The sequence below is a fragment of the Pseudophryne corroboree genome, chromosome 8 (genome assembly GCF_028390025.1).
Source record: "Pseudophryne corroboree isolate aPseCor3 chromosome 8, aPseCor3.hap2, whole genome shotgun sequence".
NCBI lineage: Eukaryota > Metazoa > Chordata > Amphibia > Anura > Myobatrachidae > Pseudophryne > Pseudophryne corroboree.
In genome coordinates, this window is record NC_086451.1 from 73,987,633 (window position 1) to 74,005,702 (window position 18,070).

At 46.7% G+C, this 18,070-nt stretch overlaps 1 protein-coding gene and 1 long non-coding RNA gene across 2 annotated transcripts in view; one reads left to right on the forward strand and one right to left on the reverse strand.

The window, feature by feature from the left end:
• Positions 1–18,070, reverse strand: part of COL27A1 (collagen type XXVII alpha 1 chain) — a 453,351-nt gene that overhangs the window by 355,530 nt on the left and 79,751 nt on the right. The window contains exons 6-7 of the mRNA XM_063936676.1: positions 4,834–4,887; positions 4,081–4,134 (exon numbers count right to left, since the gene is read on the reverse strand). Coding sequence (XP_063792746.1) covers positions 4,081–4,134; positions 4,834–4,887 — 108 coding nt within the window. The remainder of the gene's footprint in view (positions 1–4,080; positions 4,135–4,833; positions 4,888–18,070) is intronic.
• LOC134948597 (uncharacterized) overlaps positions 6,303–18,070 on the forward strand; it is a 174,178-nt gene continuing 162,410 nt past the window's right edge. Inside the window, exon 1 of the long non-coding RNA XR_010182977.1 lies at positions 6,303–6,447. This is a non-coding gene — a long non-coding RNA (uncharacterized LOC134948597). The remainder of the gene's footprint in view (positions 6,448–18,070) is intronic.

Sequence of the window (18,070 nt, forward strand, 5' to 3'; positions counted from 1 at the left end):
TGGCAGACATTCTAAGAAACCTGATGGTTACTCAGAACTCTGATGCTGCGACTGATTGTCACGATGTTGATCCGATACTGCATCTTTGAATGCAGACGCCATATCAGAGAAGCCAAAAATTGGCTTTTTTCAATAAGACGCCTCCTGCGGATCTTGCATATTTTCGCATTTGCATCCGCCTCTGAACCAGGGCTCCTATCTGAAAATGTTAATTTGGTCGTTTAGTGATCCTGTAAAATCTGGGCACAATACCATCCCTTATCAGCAATAACTAACAAAACTCAGCATCCCAAAGTCGTGGAAGAGTTAACTCATTAGACCAGACCTTCACCAGTTCTTTGTGCACCTGGCTTCTGCTCAAGGTCTTAAATTCAAAGATCCTATTTGAGGGATCAAAGAGTACAGTCCACTAAGTTTTTAGACATGGGAACTTAATGATAGGGTCTGGCTAAGCCCCAAGCCACAGCTCAGAGTCCTTATTACGTAGAAGCATTTCTCTTACCCCACTGACCGGCATGTGGCCACATGTGGGTGGGGGTCATGATGGCACAAACGTCACATTCGCAGAAGCTAACAGACACTGCTCCGGAATCGGCCGTGGTGCAGTGCTCTCGATGTTAGTGTATCAGCTGTCACAAAGGGGTCATTCAGATCAGATCGCTGGGCTGCATTTTTCTGCTGTCCTGCAATCAGATAGTCACCGCCTACAGGGGGAGTGTTTTTTCGCTGTGCAAGTGTTCCTATGTGTTGCAGAGCTGTACAAAAATCACTTTGTGCAGTCAGTGCGCGGCCCAGGCCTTACTCTTCCAGTGCGACTGATTCCTGCTGATCGGTGCCCGGAGCTGACGTCAGACACCCTGCCTCAAAATGCTTGGACGCGCCTGCGTTTTTCCGGACTCTCCCTGTAAACGGTCAGTTGCCACCCACAAATGGTCTCACCTTGCGTACGTCCGAGCAAATGGATCCTTCGCGCCATCCCGTCGCTGACCGGCAATGCTCGTTGCAGCTGTCTGACGCGCAGTGCGTATTGACACATGCACTGTTAGGACCTGATCAGATCTGAATGACCCCCAAAGTTCCCTGCTCAGTATTACTGAATCCTGGTAACTTGTGTTGAGAGGTTAAGGTGTGATGGGTATGTGGGTAGATTTAAGGGGCATGTAGGGAGTTCTGACCACATATGAGGGGGATCTTACGAACATGCAAGGGGCATGTGGTTAGATGTGCGGAATTCTAATGACATATGCAGGGGGTTTTTCCATAGAGCTCACGTTCTGACTAAACGTTTGTTTTTAAAGCCAATTATAAAATAATAATAATAATTTTTCATGATTATTTGGCCACTGGGGGACACTATGGGGGTTATTCCGAGTTGATCGCTAGCGCAGTGATCAGGCTAAACATCGGCATTTCTGCGCACGCGTGACGTACGGGTACAAAGCCCGTTGTGGTTGTGCACAGGTTCTTGCAAAGTTTTCAGTCACACTGGCGGACGCAAGCAGATTGACAGGAAGGGGGCGTTTCTGGGTGTCAACTGACTGTTTTCAGGGAGTGTTTGCAAAAACGCAGGTGTGGCTGTGCGTTTGCTGGGCGTGTGTATGACATCAAATCCGGACACGAATACGCTGACGTGAGTAAGTTCAGAGCTACTCAGAAACTGCACAAACTGTTTTTGCAGATCTCGGCTGCACATGCGTTCGCACTTCTGCTAAGCTAAAATACACTCCCCAGTGGGCGGCGGCATAGCGCTTGCACGGCTGCTAAAACTAGCTAGCGAGTGATCAACTCGGAATGACCCCCTATATGCTTTAAGACTCGATGTGTTTAGGTTTGTCGACCCCAGCCTTATTCGCATATGAAGGATTCCTTTTTAATTTTTATGAAACAGTGAAAGTATCCAATATCTATTTCTGACATTAATTTCCACTGGAAACTTCTCTGCTACACAACATATGTTATTGAAAATGAATTCAGACGTTAGCTCCATTTTGCACATGCACATCATTTCAAGGTGCCCTTTCAGAAAACACACATTGCTTTTATATGTAGCAGTGTCACATTACGCTATTATTAATGAAGAGCCCTTATAGTGTATAGTATAAAATCCATCTCTGCCACCAGGACACTGGCTGGATGCAATAAATACCAGACGATGCAATTAAGTATTAAAAATCCTTTCTGCAATATGCAGCATACTAAAGTGCTGACTCGGAGTCGGACGCAATGGGACTGTTTTTGCAGGAAGCCACAGAAGCCTGACATGTTAATACGTGTTTTGGTGCAGCTAAGGTGAGAATCCTTGCGTCTTCAACCGGAAGCTGCACCGTTCGCTGGTTTTACTCCGATCGCCGCAAATGTCCTCATTAGTAGTAGCACCTGCAGCAGCCCCCATGCCAGGTGCCATCCGTCAGATACAGGCTTCCCTTCTCCATACGCACAACTCAGAGTCGCACGAAGCTTTACGACACGCCCACATGACAGAGCTTTCGCGTGTTGTCGCCCAGTTTCAGCCCATTTCACAAGAAGTGAGAACAGCATAGATTGGTCCGACTCCAGAGTCGATTGTAGGTATGCCAAAAAGCGCAAGTTTACTTTTGCGCATACGCTGTATGGTAGATAACGCTTATTGCGTCAGTGCCCAGACTAAAAAATAAAACCGATTTAGTGGCTTAAGAACATAAAATGGACTGTAAGGGAACGCAAAGCCAACAGTCCGCAGTATCTGAATGGACTGGATGCAGCAGGTTGGCACAAGACCCCCCCACTGGCACGTGTGAAGTTGAAGGTTCCCCCTTATGTAAGAGGTTAGCGTGTGCAGCCAATTTCCACTCATGATGGATCACTGCAATCTGATCTGTACAATTTGGCCTGCATGCTAAGCCTCAGCCCTGATTTATCTAGCGCATGTCAGACGCTGAAGGCAAAGGTCTGCTATGTATTACTGCACGTGCTCTAGGTCAATAAATGATCCAGGATATAAACGTAAACCTTGCACAAGGAGATCCTGACATCAGAGTCTGTTTTGCTTTTTCCTGACCTATAACAAAACACTTTCAAGTTGATCGATGTCTCGCTAGTGGATGGGACCCGTGCTTTGGATGAAAACAGGCCGGGTTATACTCAGAGTGAGTTATACAAGAGAATCACAGCCGGCAAATCAACAGAGAGAGTAATGTAATGGAAGTGTATGGTACTTGTCTGCCAAGTGGTTCCAGGTTTCTTACGATTCACAAAAACTGAATTCAGATCCCAAAAAATGCAATATATAAGTAGTACAGTTATCCAACAGGACTTCTATCCCAAGTTTTATTCCAATGTTCATTCATTATGATGGATTAACATTACAGAAACTGATCTTGGTAGAGTCTGGCAAGTGTCCGTGTTTTTCTTTTCTATAAATGTACACAGAAGGTGTTTCTGATAACGCTGGCACAATAGCTGTATTTGGATTACCAGCACCCTACTTTTGGCTCGCCCCCCTCCGATCTGGGATCAGCTGTGCTAAAGACGTGCAACTATCATGTGGGCATACAGACGGGATCAGTACCTAAAAGTATACAGACAGCAGGATCCCGACCACGGGTATGCCAGCAGCGGGGCGAGCGCTAGCAAGCCCTTTGCGGGATCACTGCGCTCTCCAAGCTGCGGGCATGGGAGCTCCCTATGCTCGCCACAGGATTTATTCTCCCTCTATGGGTGTCGTGAACACCCATAGAGGGAGGAAAGCCTGTGGCCCCGGGATTCCGGCATCGGTATTTCCCTGCTGGTCGGGATTCCAGCGTCGGCATTGTGACTTCCAGGGTCCAGACTAGCGGTATGGTGACCGCTTCCCATACAGACACCATGTAGAGGTTGGAACAAATATATATCCAGTAATTTCCCTAGGTAGGCAGAATGAGACAACATCCATCCTGCCAAAACAACCAGACTGTGGTAAATCCCATATGCTTCCTACTTTCCTCGCATTATTAGTTTTGTGCGAGACTAAGGTGTTCCTTTGATAGATGACGGAGTGTGCTACCTGTCTGCTAAACTCACCTGCACTCTTCAATATCAAATCATACAAAGAAATGGACTCACCTTCCGACCCAGAGGGCCAGGAACGCCCGTCAGACCAGCCAAACCAGGGTCTCCCTAGAGCAGAAACAGAAGAAAAAAAAAAAGTAATTTCCTTGCAGCGCCAGAAAGACCCAGGACCTGCTACCCTTGACTGGTCTTTCCTATAGCTATGCCAGCAATTAACGCCAAAGCTCCGCCACTATAACTAATGTTAGCAGGTCTGGTCTACACACTGGCATGAAGTGCCCTGCAGGAAGTCACTGGTAGGAACAGTGCTCATTGTAACAGGCACAAGACTTATGTCCCATTATTATTTAACAACCAACATGAAAGAAATTAGTGAGTCATATCTCACAAGCAGAAAACAATATGTCACGGCGCTGACGGGGTATCAAACTGGAGGAGGAGGAGGTAGCAAAGGAGGGACAGATTTAAGCCTCAAAACAGACTTGTTCTAATTGTTAAACTGGTTTCACTGGTGAGAAAGGGACTGCTGTGAATAACGGGAATATTCTCTGGAAAAAGTACTGCGTAATACATGTGCGATTGTGCGCTATATAATAACCGTATAATATTCAACCTATAATGAGGGGGGATATCTATGCTTTTACTGACAAAACCTGTTCCATAATAAGTGCTGCATTAGTACTAAAATCATAAACGTCATACTATGAGGTAACAGGAGGGAAATCCATCCTGCCCTCACATACACAGGAAATGACATCATTTTCCGCAAGCATAGGCCAAGAAAAGAGATATCTTAATGAGGAATACCTTCAGTCCATTCAAAGCTTTCCCTGGAGAGATGCCAGGATCACCTTTTTGACCCTGGAAGTAAAAAAAAAAAAGGATATAAACAGCATGCAGTTAAAGTGGATGGTCGCACACTACCCTGACGTATAATCGCACAGCACACATCCACATAGATGGTTAAGCATTTAGGGGCCTACTTATCAAACAATATTTGTGGCTATTTCCCCTAAAACGCTCTTTTTTAGGAGGTTAGCGCAAATATTAAGAATCCCCCAAATGCAAGGATAACTGCTGCAATCTCTCCATTCCCGCCGGCAGCCACATGACCCTATAGGTTTCTGTGGGGAATGCGGTGTTGCCCTATTTACCAGTATCTGGAATACGAAGCATTCCCGATATTGGCCTCAGCAGCTACCGCCATTCTTCAGGTTGCGGTAGCACATTGTAGCCTATGGGATACAGATTGGTTATGTAGTTTCGGCAGATTTCCACTGGAAATGGGCGATGTGCATGGTTGTCAGTGTGACCACACATGTGCAGATGCCCTGGGCCGTACCAATGACAGATACAGTGGCATTTTTACTTCTTCCTTTCTGCTGCTGATACCTTACCCTATGCAATCAAGCATCTGACTCGCCTTCCTCATTGCTTTGTTACATTGCTTACCTGCCTTCAAGTCACCTGATATAGTGAAATCTCCTATATTCCTTTCCTCCTGAGTAGTTTCTATTATAGTGCCACTAATACAATATTTAACCTTTGGGTTTTTGAAACCCATGTGCACGATATTGCATTTTTTTGGGCATTAAACTGTAGTTGCCACTCTCTTGCCCATTCCTCTAGTCTACACAGATCCTCAATCAATCCTCTACCCTATTGCATACTTTTATGTCATCTGCAGTAGTAAGCACTATGATGCATCTTGTCCAGCCCACTGGACGGCATAAAGTAGTCAAACGTAATTAAATTCTATGATCGTATGGAAAGCATTAACAAATAATTTTGTGAATTTTACAGATTCTAAATTATTTGTGCCACATGTACGTATGTGTGTATATTTATTTATATTGTTTTCTTGCAGCCCGTAGCGGCTGATTCCTAAAAGTCATTGTTTTATGACTAGATTACTCACAGGAGCACGGTCAGAACATTTGTGAATGTTTCAAAACATTTGAACATTCTTCTACGGAGCAGGAGCGTGGAACAAAAGGGTGCAGAAATAAGACTGAAGTGTACAGCAAAATCATTTACTCTGATGTCTCTGGGAATTAGTGATATTTCCCTACTGACTGATAACGCTACAGTACACTTCCAGTTCTGAGTCCATGTGTAAGGTAGATTAGATACGCGGCGTGTTTTTTTGACACCCTCCGTCACATCTGCCGAGTGGATCTGTGTGATCTAGGGGCTGCGGGGACTTGTGGGAACAGAAACATTGCCAGAGTTTGCGCAGCTTTCTATTTATACTGTGGCTGTAAGGTGTTGATCCTCAGACGCACTTAACCCTTTCCCAGCTGGCTGACACAGGCCCAGGGGACTTAAAAAATAAAACACACAACAGACTGGTAGGTCTGCAAACCATCCAGATGATTACCAAGGCTGTTGTCAGCCTAGAGGCTTCACTCTCATCAGCAGGTATGTGAGCATAATCTTTCCGGCTTCCCATAACTGCTCCGGCAGCTTGTTAATTTGCTTTCTTTGGAAGTGTGCGAGCGGCAGGAGGCAGGGGGATGATTGGACACAGATGCACTGTATCTGTGAATGAATGTAAGCGGGCTCTGCCAAGCCAGGACGGGTAATCTCTGTGCCGGCTGCAACCATCACAGCACTGCTCCTGGGACCTTCCCGACACCTCTGCTTGCTCACGGTTAACCCTGAACTACTGTGATCAGAGGTTCCAATTACAAAAAAACAAAGTAATAAAGACACTTGCATGAGGTGAACCTAATAATTTGATGTGTTGTTTCATCGCTGGCTTGTTTACATTTGCATCATGATAACCTATAAGAATTATTCACATGACACAAGTAGGTGTGGCTTTGCTCTGTATGGTTGTCCTCCTTTGGCCACCCACGGCACTGCAGTTAGTCTGGTGGTTGAGGGAACCAGGCTGAAGGGTTTCATTGGGAGAGACAGGCTTTCGAATTAATGGAAAAGATTGTCTTCCACCAAAATCCTACACACGTAGCAGAGGCAGGGGGAGATTTACCAAGGGGTGGTTTTGCCGAACCGCCTGTTTTTTATGGCGCTTTGATGTGACGTTTGTAGACCATGCGGTTTAAGAAAGGCAAAACCTCACATCAAAGCACATCATGTTACACTGAAATACAGACTTTTATACACAGGAGATTAACTCATTTCACTTTGGGTGTTCCGCGGGAACTATCCGTTTGGTCCGCAAGGTTTTTTTATTTGTTTTGTTTTTTAGATTTAATTCCCCTATGGATTTACCATTTTCACATTGAATTACATTTAGACAAAAAAATAAGAAAATAAAAAAATAAGGTTAGCGCTAGGGAGGCATCATTTCATTATAAATCACAGAGCCCATAGTAATTTATTAAGTAAAGCAGCATTAATTTATTATTTGATACTAGGGGGCACTCATTTATTTACAAACTGCTGCGAGAATCAATAGTTCTGTTCAAACTTTTAGCGTTGATAATATGGATTTTATATATTACAGGGGGTGGTGCCAATCAATCAACTTGAAAATGGGGTTCTTTAATTTAGGACAGTGGCACGATAATTCATTTATGTTAGAACAGTGGCAACACTTGTAGTGCGCACACTTGTGGCACTATTATGGACTGGTGCACACATTTGGGTATTTTTTTGTTTATTATGCTTTTTTACATTTTGATAGTCTTAAATGCTCAACCACCAAAACACATTTACAGACATTGGCCAGACGGGTACCTGGATGCTAGGTCAACATGGATAAGGTCGACAGTCAATAGGTCGACTAACTAATGGTCGACAGGCATTAGGTCAACCTGGTTAAAAAACTTAAAATGTGAACATGAATAAAAGGTTCACATGTCAATGGTTGACAGGCATTAGGTTGACGTGGTTAGGTTGTCATGTCAATGGTCGACACAGGAAAATTTCAACATGACTTTTTAACAATTTGTTTCATTTTTTTTTTTAGTTTTTTTTCCATACTTTACGATTTACGTGGACTACAATTGGGTATAGTAAACAAGCAAAGCAAGCCATACGATGGGACGCAGTGCACTAATTGGGGTTCCCGGTTACTTTACGGAGTAAACGCCACCCCAAAAAAATAAGATTTTAAACCTACCGGTAAATCTTTTTCTCGTAGTCCGTAGAGGATGCTGGGGACTCCGTAAGGACCATGGGGATAGACGGGCTCTGCAGGAGACATGGGCACTTTAAGAAAGTCTTTAGACCTGGATGTGCACTGGCTCCTCCCTCTATGCCCCTCCTCCAGACCTCAGTTAGAGAAACTGTGCCCAGAGGAGATGGACAGTATGAGGAAAGGATTTTGTTAATCCAAGGGCAAGATTCATACCAGCCACACCAATCACACCGTATAACTTGTGATAACTACCCAGTTAACAGTATGAAACCAACATATCATCAGTTCAGGACCGATGCAACTATAACATAACCCTTATTGAAGCAATAACTATATACAAGTATTGCAGAAGTAGTCCGCACTTGGGACGGGCGCCCAGCATCCTCTACGGACTACGAGAAAAAGATTTGCCGGTAGGTTTAAAATCTTATTTTCTCTAACGTCCTAGAGGATGCCTGGGATTCCGTAAGGGGATTATACCAAAGCTCCCAAACGGGCGGGAGAGTGCGGATGACTCTGCAGCACCGATTGAGCAAACAAGAGGTCCTCCTCAGCCAGGGTATCAAACTTGTAGAACTTAGCAAAAGTGTTTGAACCTGACCAAGTAGCAGCTCGGCACAACTGTAATGCCGAGACCCCTCGGGCAGCCGCCCAAGAAGAGCCCACCTTCCTAGTGGAATGGGCCCTAACCGATTTAGGCAACGGCAATCCAGCCGTAGAATGAGCCTGCTGAATGGTGTTACAAATCCAGCGGGCAATAGTCTGCTTTGAAGCAGGAGCGCCAAGCTTGTTGGCAGCATACAGGACAAACAGTGATTCTGTTTTTCTGACTCTAGCCGTTCTGGCTACGTAATTTTTCAAAGCCCTGACCACAACCAGGGACTTGGAGTCCTCCAAGTCACGCGTAGCCACAGGCACCACAATAGGCTGGTTCATATGAAAGGATACCACCTTAGGCAGGAATTGAGGACGTGTCCGCAACTCCGCTCTATCGACATGGAAAACCAGATAGGGCTTTTATGAGACAAAGCCACCAATTCCGACACTTGCCTAGCCGAAGCCAAGGCTAATAACATGACCACCTTCCAAGTGAGATATTTTAACTCTACTGTTTTAGGTGGTTCAAACCAGTGTGACTTAAGGAAACTTAACACCACGTTAAGGTCCCAGGGCTCCACCAGAGGTACAAAAGGAGGCTGAAAATGCAGCACTCCCTTCACAAAAGTCTGAACTTCTGGGAGAGAAGCCAATTCTTTTTGAAAGAAAATGGATAGGGCCGAAATCTGAACCTTAATGGAGCCTAAGTTTTAGGCCCAAATTCACTCCAGTTTGTAGGAAGTGAAGGAAACGGCCCAGATGGAATTCTTAAGTAGGAGCATTCCTGGCCTCACACCAAGAAACATATTTTCGCCATATACGGTGATAATGTTTAGATGTCACGTCCTTCCTAGCCTTGGTCAGTGTAGGAATGACCTCATCCAGAATGCCTTTTTCCGCTAGGATCCGGCGTTCAACCGCCATGCCGTCAAACGCAGCCACGGTAAGTCTTGGAACAGACATGGGCCCTGTTGCAACAGGTCCTGCCTTAGAGGAAGAGGCCACGGATCTTCTGTAAGCATTTCCTGCAGATCCGGATACCAGATCCTTCGTGGCCAATCTGGAACAATGAGGATTGTTCTCACTCCTCCTTTTTCTTATTATTCTCAACCCTTGGGTATGAGAAGACGAGGAGGAAATACATAGACTGACTGGAACACCCACGGTGTCACTAGGGCGTCTACCGCTACTGCCTGAGGGTCTCTTGACCAGGCGCAATAACTCTGCAGCTTTTTGTTGAGGCGGGACGCCATCATGTCTATCTGTGGCAGTCCCCACCGAACTGCAATCTGTGCGAAGACTTCCTGATGAAGTCTCCACTCTCCAGGACATAGGTCTGGTGAGGAAGTCTGCTTCCCAGTTGTTCACTTCCGGAATGAACACTGTTGACAGTGCTCTTACATGATTCTCCGCCCAGCAAAGAATTCTGGTGGCTTCCGCCATCGCCACCCTGCTCCTTGTGCCGCCTTGGCGGTTTACATGAGCTACTGCGGTGACGTTGTCTGACTGGATCAGAACCGGTTGGTCGCGAAGAAAGGTCTCCGCTTAACGTAGGGCATTGTATATGGCCCTTAGTTCCAATATGTTGATGTGAAGACAAGACTCTTGACTTGACCAAAGACCTTGGAAATTTCTTCCCTGTGTGACTGCTCCCCAGCCTCGGAGGCTCGCGTCCGTGGTCACCAGGATCCAGTCCTGAATGCCGAATCTGCGGCCCTCTAGAAGGTGAGCACTCTGCAGCCACCACAGGAGAGACACCCTGGCCCTGGGGGATAGGGTGATCAACTGATGAATCTGTAGATGTGACCCGGACCACTTGTCCAGTAGGTCCCATTTGAAGTCCTCGCATGGAACCTGCCGAAGGGAATGTTTTTCCCAGGACTCGAGTGCAGTGATGCACTGACACCTGTCTTGGTTTCAATAGGTCCCTGACTAGAGTCATGAGTTCCTGGGCCTTCTCTATCTGAAGGTAAACCCATTTCTGGTCTGTATCCAGAATCATACCCAAGAAGGGCAGACGAGTTATAGGAACCAACTGTGACCTCGGGAAATTGAGAATCCAGCCGTGTTGCTGTGACACCTTCAGCGAAAGTGACACGCTGTTCAACAACTGCTCTTTTGATCTCGCCCTTATATGGAGATCGTCCAAGTATGGGATAACTGTGACTCCTTGCTTGCGTAGGAGTACCATTATTTCCGCCAATTACCCTGATATTGGTAATGACAATCCTGTACCGCAATTGTCAGGTACGCCTGATGGGGTGGATAAATGGGAACATGAAGGTATGCAGCCTTTATGTCTAGATACACCATCAAATCCCCCCTTCCAGGCTGGCGATGATCCCACTTTAAATTTGAACCTTTTCCCGTATAGGTTCAGAGATTTTAATTTTAAAATAGGTCTGACCGAACCGTACGGTTTCGGGACCACAGCCAAGGTTGAGTCATATCGCCTTCCTTGTTGCAGGAGGGGAACCTTGAGCACCACCTGTTGGTGATACAATGTGTGAATTGTATTTAATATTATCTCCATTTCTGGGGGAGAAGCCGGTAGGTCCGATAAGGAAAAACCGGCGAGGAGGCACCTTTCGAATTCCAGCTTGTAACCCTGAGAAACAATTTTTATTGCCCCGGGATCCACCTGTCAGTGAACTCAGATGTGGCTGAAGAGTCGAAGACGTGCTCCCACTGGGACGGACTCCCTTAGCGGAGCTCCAGCGTCATGCGGTGGATGTAGTAGAGGCCGGGGAGGACTTCTGTTCCTGGGAACTAGCTGTGCCCTTACGTCTGGTAAGAAAGGACGCTCCTCGTACTTTCTTGTTACGTACTTTCTTGTTATTCTGCGACCGAAAGGACTGCATTTGATAATGTCGTGCTTTCTTAGGCTGTGCGGGAATATAAGGCAAAAGATCAGAATTACCAGCTATAGCTGTGGAGACCAGGACCGAGAGCCCTTCTCCACACAATTCCTCAGCCTTGTAAGGTTAACCTTCCATATGCCTCTTTTAGTCGGCATCACCTGTCCATTGCATGTTCCACAGGACACGTCTAGCAGAAATCGACATAACGTTGACTCTAGAACCCAGTAGACTAATGTCTCTTTGGGCATGTTTTATATATATATATATATATATATATATATATAAGACAGCATCTTTTATATATATATATATATATATATACTACATATACTAGGGTCAATAACATGGTATCCTTATCTAGGGTTTCAATCTCCGCTGATAAAGGTATCTGTCCACGCTGCTACAGCGCTATAAACCCATGCCGACACAATCGCCGGTCTGAGTAGTGTACCAGAATGTGTGTAAATGGGCGTCAAAGTACTTTTACTGCATGCTATCTGCAGGATCCCTGAGGATAGCTGTTAAGTCAGCGCTACCTTTTGGGTAAACGTGACAAAGCTTTGTCCACCCTAGGGGAAGATTCCCATCATATCCTGGCCCTAGTAGGGAAAGGATACTCCCTGAGAATTCTTTGTGGGAATCTGCAGTCTCTTGTCTGGAGATTCCCGCTCTTTTTCTTCATGAGAGGAGGGAAATTTACCTCAGCTTTCTTTCCCTTAAACATGTGTACCCTCGTGTCAGGGACAGATGAGTCATCAGTGATATGCAAAACATCTTTTATTACAATAATAATATATTGAATACTTTTCTGCCAGTTTTGGCTGTAACTTTGCATTATCGTAGTCGACACTGGAGTGAGACTCCGTGTCGATATCAGTGCCTATTATTTTGGATAGTGAGCGTTGTGAGACTCTGAAGGTCTCTGCGACATAGGGACAGACATGCGTAGATTCACTGTCTGTTCTCTAATCTTTTGTGCAATAAATTTACCTTAGCACTTAATTTCACATATCCAATCAGGTGTCGGCGTTGTCGACGGAGACACCACTCACACACACATTTGCTCCATCTCCTCCTTAGGAGAGCCTTTTACCTCAGACATGTCGACACACACGTACCGACACACCACACACTCAGGGAATGCTCATCTGAAGATAATTCCCCCACAAGGCCCTTTGGAGAGACAGAGAGAGAGTATGCCAGCACACACCCCAGCGCTATATGACCCAGGAAAAAACACCGCAATTTAATGTTTACCCAGTAGCGCTGTTATTATCTGCGCCGAATTATGTGCCCCCCCTCTTCTTTAAAACCCTCTCTTCTACCATGGTATAAGCAGGGGAGAGTCCGGGGAGCTTCCTCTCAGCGGTGCTGTGGAGAAAAACATGACGCTGGTGAGTGCTGAGGGAGAAGCCCCGCCCCCTCGACGGCGGGCTTCTGTCCCGCTAAAAGTGTCAAATTGGCGGGGGCTCCTGCATATATACAGTGTCCAGCTGTATATATGCTCCTTTTGCCAAATAAGAGGTTTATATTGCTGCCCAGGGCGCCCCCCCCCTGCGCCCTACACCCTTACAGTGACCGGAGTATGTGAGGTGTGTGGGAGCAATGGCGCACAGCTGCAGTGCTGTGCGTTACCTCAGTGAAGATCATGAAGTCTTCTGCCGCCTCTGAAGTCTTCTTTTCTTCTCATACTCACCCGGCTTCTATCTTCCGGCTCTGCGAGGGGGACGGCGGTGCGGCTCTGGGACGGACGGCTAGGGTGAGATCCTGCGTACCAATCCCTCTGGAGCTAATGGTGTCCAGTAGCCTAAGAAGCAGGACCTGCACTCAGAGTAGGGCTGCTTCTCTCCCCTCAGTCCCTCGATGCAGGGAGTCTGTTGCCAGCAGAGCTCCCTGAAAATAAAAAACCTAACAAAATACTTTCTATCAGCAAACTGAGGAGAGCTCACTGAAAAGCACCCAGCTCCTCTGGGCACAGTATCAAACTGAGGTCTGGAGGAGGGGCATAGAGGGAGGAGCCAGTGCACACCCAGGTCTAAAGACTTTCTTAAAGTGCCCATGTCTCCTGCGGAGCCAGTCTATCCCCATGGCCCTTACGGAGTCCCCAGCATCCTCTAGGACGTTAGAGAAAAAAAATTAAACCTATCATGTCGAACTTTTCCTGTGTCGACCTTTTTGGGAGTTGACCTTGTGCCTACCCTTTGGGGTCAACCTAGACACTGTTGACCTTTTCCAGGTCGACTTAGACAGCCACACCCGGCCAGAGGTACGGGTGAGAGAGCAGTGCTACTCAGCATTGGGCATCTACACTCTACTTGTGGGGTTGATCATTTTTCAGGCCACCTCCTAGAGCACCAGGCCCAATGGCAAGTAGCAATGGCCTTACAGATAATAGAAGGAATGTTTAACCACGTTGATTGGCTGTAGTAAGCGTAAGCAGGGAAAACCTCACAAGCCAACATTAGCAGTGAGGAAGCCATAACTGCTGCGGTATATTTCCATGAAAAAAAAATTAACAAAATATTTAATTGACAAATTTAGAGGGAATTATCCATTTTGATTTGTAATCACCTATACATCATGTTAGCCAGTTGCTACTGAAGCTGTTTTTTTCGTAATATACCTATTTAATGTCTTCCCCCTACTCTGTTATCATCGGCAATTGGAGAGAGTCGTTTAAAAAGAAATATTGGTCTTGCCACTGTAGCTTTGGGGAGAGGAATAGAATGACATCACATTAATCATGATAGTCAAGCCCAGATTGCACTGTACGTTACAGCCCAGTATAGCTGGTAGATGGACTCAAACAAACAATCTGGCTGCCAGCCTCGCTTAATCAAACTGATGAGCCCTCCTGAAATAGACAAATTATGTCTGCGCTGAGAATTTATAACCTGGACTTGGCTGCAGGAAAAGTACACTGTGAAGACTGGGAAGACTTGAGGGACTCTCTGGAAGGGAAAATGTTACAAACGTAGCCCTAGATCTGGCACTCATTAACTCACATAAAATGTGACACGGCCAGGCAGATTCTTGATCAATGCAGCTATTGACGTGAAGCCAGTGGCTTCCACTAGATGGTGCTATAAACAGAGCAGGGGGGCATAGTGCTATTCATTGCAAATGCTGTGCTATGGTCTCATCAAACGCCTATCAGATAAGATAGAGGCCACACTAGCAGGTTAGCATTCAGAGTCACATTAGATCAATGGATGCCTGCACAGTCAGCCCCGTACACACGGCAATGGATGCCTGCACAGTCAGCCCCGTACACACGGCAATGGATGCCTGCACAGTCAGTCCCGTACACACGGCAATGGATGCCTGCACAGTCAGCCCCGTACACACGGCAATGGATGCCTGCACAGTCAGCCCCGTACACACGGCAATGGATGCCTGCACAGTCAGCCCCGTAGACACGGCAATGGATGCCTGCACAGTCAGCCCCGTAGACACGGCAATGGATGCCTGCACAGTCAGCCCCGTAGACACGGCAATGGATGCCTGCACAGTCAGCCCCGTACACACGGCAATGGATGCCTGCACAGTCAGCCCCGTACACACGGCAATGGATGCCTGCACAGTCAGCCCCGTACACACGGCAATGGATGCCTGCACAGTCAGCCTCGTACACACGGCAATGGATGCCTGCACAGTCAGCCCCGTACACACGGCAATGGATGCCTGCAGTCAGCCCCGTACACACGGCAATGGATGCCTGCACAGTCAGCCCCGTACACACGGCAATGGATGCCTGCACAGTCAGCCCCGTACACACGGCAATGGATGCCTGCACAGTCAGCCCCGTACACACGGCAATGGATGCCTGCACAGTCAGCCCCGTACACACGGCAATGGATGCCTGCACAGTCAGCCCCGTACACACTGCAATGGATGCCTGCACAGTCAGCCCCGTACACACGGCAATGGATGCCTGCACAGTCAGCCCCGTAGACACGGCAATGGATGCCTGCACAGTCAGCCCCGTACACACGGCAATGGATGCCTGCACAGTCAGCCCCGTACACACTGCAATGGATGCCTGCACAGTCAGCCCCGTACACACGGCAATGGATGCCTGCACAGTCAGCCCCGTACACACGGCAATGGATGCCTGCACAGTCAGCCCCGTACACACGGCAATGGATGCCTGCACAGTCAGCCCCGTACACACGGCAATGGATGCCTGCACAGTCAGCCCCGTACACACGGCAATGGATGCCTGCACAGTCAGCCCCGTACACACGGCAATGGATGCCTGCACAGTCAGCCCCGTACACACGGCAATGGATGCCTGCACAGTCAGCCCCGTACACACGGCAATGGATGCCTGCACAGTCAGCCCCGTACACATGGGGTAGATGTGTGCTGAGCGATCTAGCACAGACCGCTCAGAACACATCTCTCCCCCCCCCCCCCTCTTCACCCAGCGCAATATGTGCTGAGCGAGGGGGTGCGCTCATTTCACCCAGCGGGGTAATGAGTGCTCTAATTTGCCAAATCTAGAGTCAGCGATAGCGCCGTGCATCGCTATCGCTATGGGCATACACACGGAGAGATCCATGCTTAACTTCTAAGCAATCTAGTCAGATTGCTTAGAATTTAAGCACGTATCCCTCTGTGTGTACCCCCCTGCACACACGGGAGAGATGTGTGCTGAGCGAGGGAGGGGGCGCTCATTTCACCCAGCGGTGAAATGAGTGATCTAACTAGATTTGGCATGCATGTTAGTTATTAGTCAGCAATAGCGATGCGTGGCCCTATTGCTGTGGGCATACACACGGTGAGATCCACGCTTAACTTCTAAGTAATCTAGTCAGATTGTTTAGAATTTAAGCATGGATCTCTCTCCGTGTGTACCCCCCCCCCCCCTTAAGGGAACAATCCTAAATTTAAAAAAAAAAAAAAACATTTTATAAACTTGCAAAATTATAGCTACTTAATAAACCTCCCAAAATGCTGGTGCACATATTACTGTGTATATGAATATGATCGGAGGACAAGAACTTTCAATGAGAAATGCAGGAAATGCACAATAACCAGCCAATGTGTCATAGAGCTTGCAGCTGCGGCATCCTACTGAACTTTAGGGATGTCAATGCATTCCAAGATCGGGGGTGGATTGTTGGGTCGACAGTAACTAGGTCGACAGTCATTAGGTCAACATGGAAAAGGTTTACATGGAAAAAGGTCGACATGGCTTTTTTTTTAAATGTTGGTGTCGTTTTCTTCGTAAAGTGACCGAGAACCCCAATTAGTGCACAGTGTCCCCTCGCATGGCTGGCGCTTCGGGCAAGGTGCCTCGTTCCGCTAGGCACAGGTTACTATTCCCATTCGTAGTCCACGTGGATCGTAAAGTATGAAAAAGTAAAAAAAATGGGATTTTTTTTTTTTAAAAACTCATGTCGACCTTTTCATGTGTCGAACTTTGCCAAGTCGACCTAGTGACCATGTTGAACTAATGCATGTCGACCAATAGTGGTCAACCAAATGAGTGTCGACCTAAGTGTTGTCGACCTAAAGACCAGAAACCTCCAAGATCACCATCTGAAAGGTGGCAGTAACTGGTGCCCTATTATATGCAGTTTATTGCATCATACACTTTTTTTATTTTGACTAAACCACCAAAACACATTAACAGAACTGTGAGCCTAGAACCGTATAGTAAAACAGAGATAAAAACGTCTATTAGTAGAGATACTGTAGCTGCAGGTACTGTATCCTTTACCTACAGTATATGATCGCATGCAGCTCTATTTACGGAGAGGCTCAGCAGCGTATCTGTATTGTGTGACATAGTATATGCTATTATGGGTTTAGTAAAATGCTTATATACATGTATCTTCTCTATGGGGTCGATTCAATTCAGCAACAGTTGAATAGCGCCGGGAGTTAGCTCCCGGCGCTATTCAATACAGCGACAAGTGACACCAATTGTCGGGAATTCTTCTCTCACCCCCGGGGGATGAGAGAGGAAATCCGACAAAAGTGCTGCCGCGCGGCTGGCGCAAGGCTGATTCTGTCGGGAATCAGCATCGCGGCAGGGAGTTAAGTCGGAGAGTGCCCGTTCTCCCGACAATTCAACCTGTTAAGTCGTCGAGAACGGGCCTTCGCCGACTTAACTTGAGCTGAATTGAATAGCGACAGGAGCTAACTCCCGGCGCTATTCAACTGTCGCTGAATTGAATCGACCTTAATGTGCACGTGATTTAAATAAAGAAAAATTGTACAGTATACAGTGCCTTATAAGCGGGTCTGGGTACCATGATATAAAGCAGTGATTTTCAACCTTTTTTTACTCGCGGCACACCAAACAATATTTTAAAATTGCCAAGGCACACCATCAGTTTCCCACAGAACAAACTAAACACACACATTGGCCCACACAATAAAAAAATTATTAAAAAAAAAATCCACACATACATTGGCCTACACAGAAAATTGCTCCCCACACAAATCATGTTGCCCTACATAAATC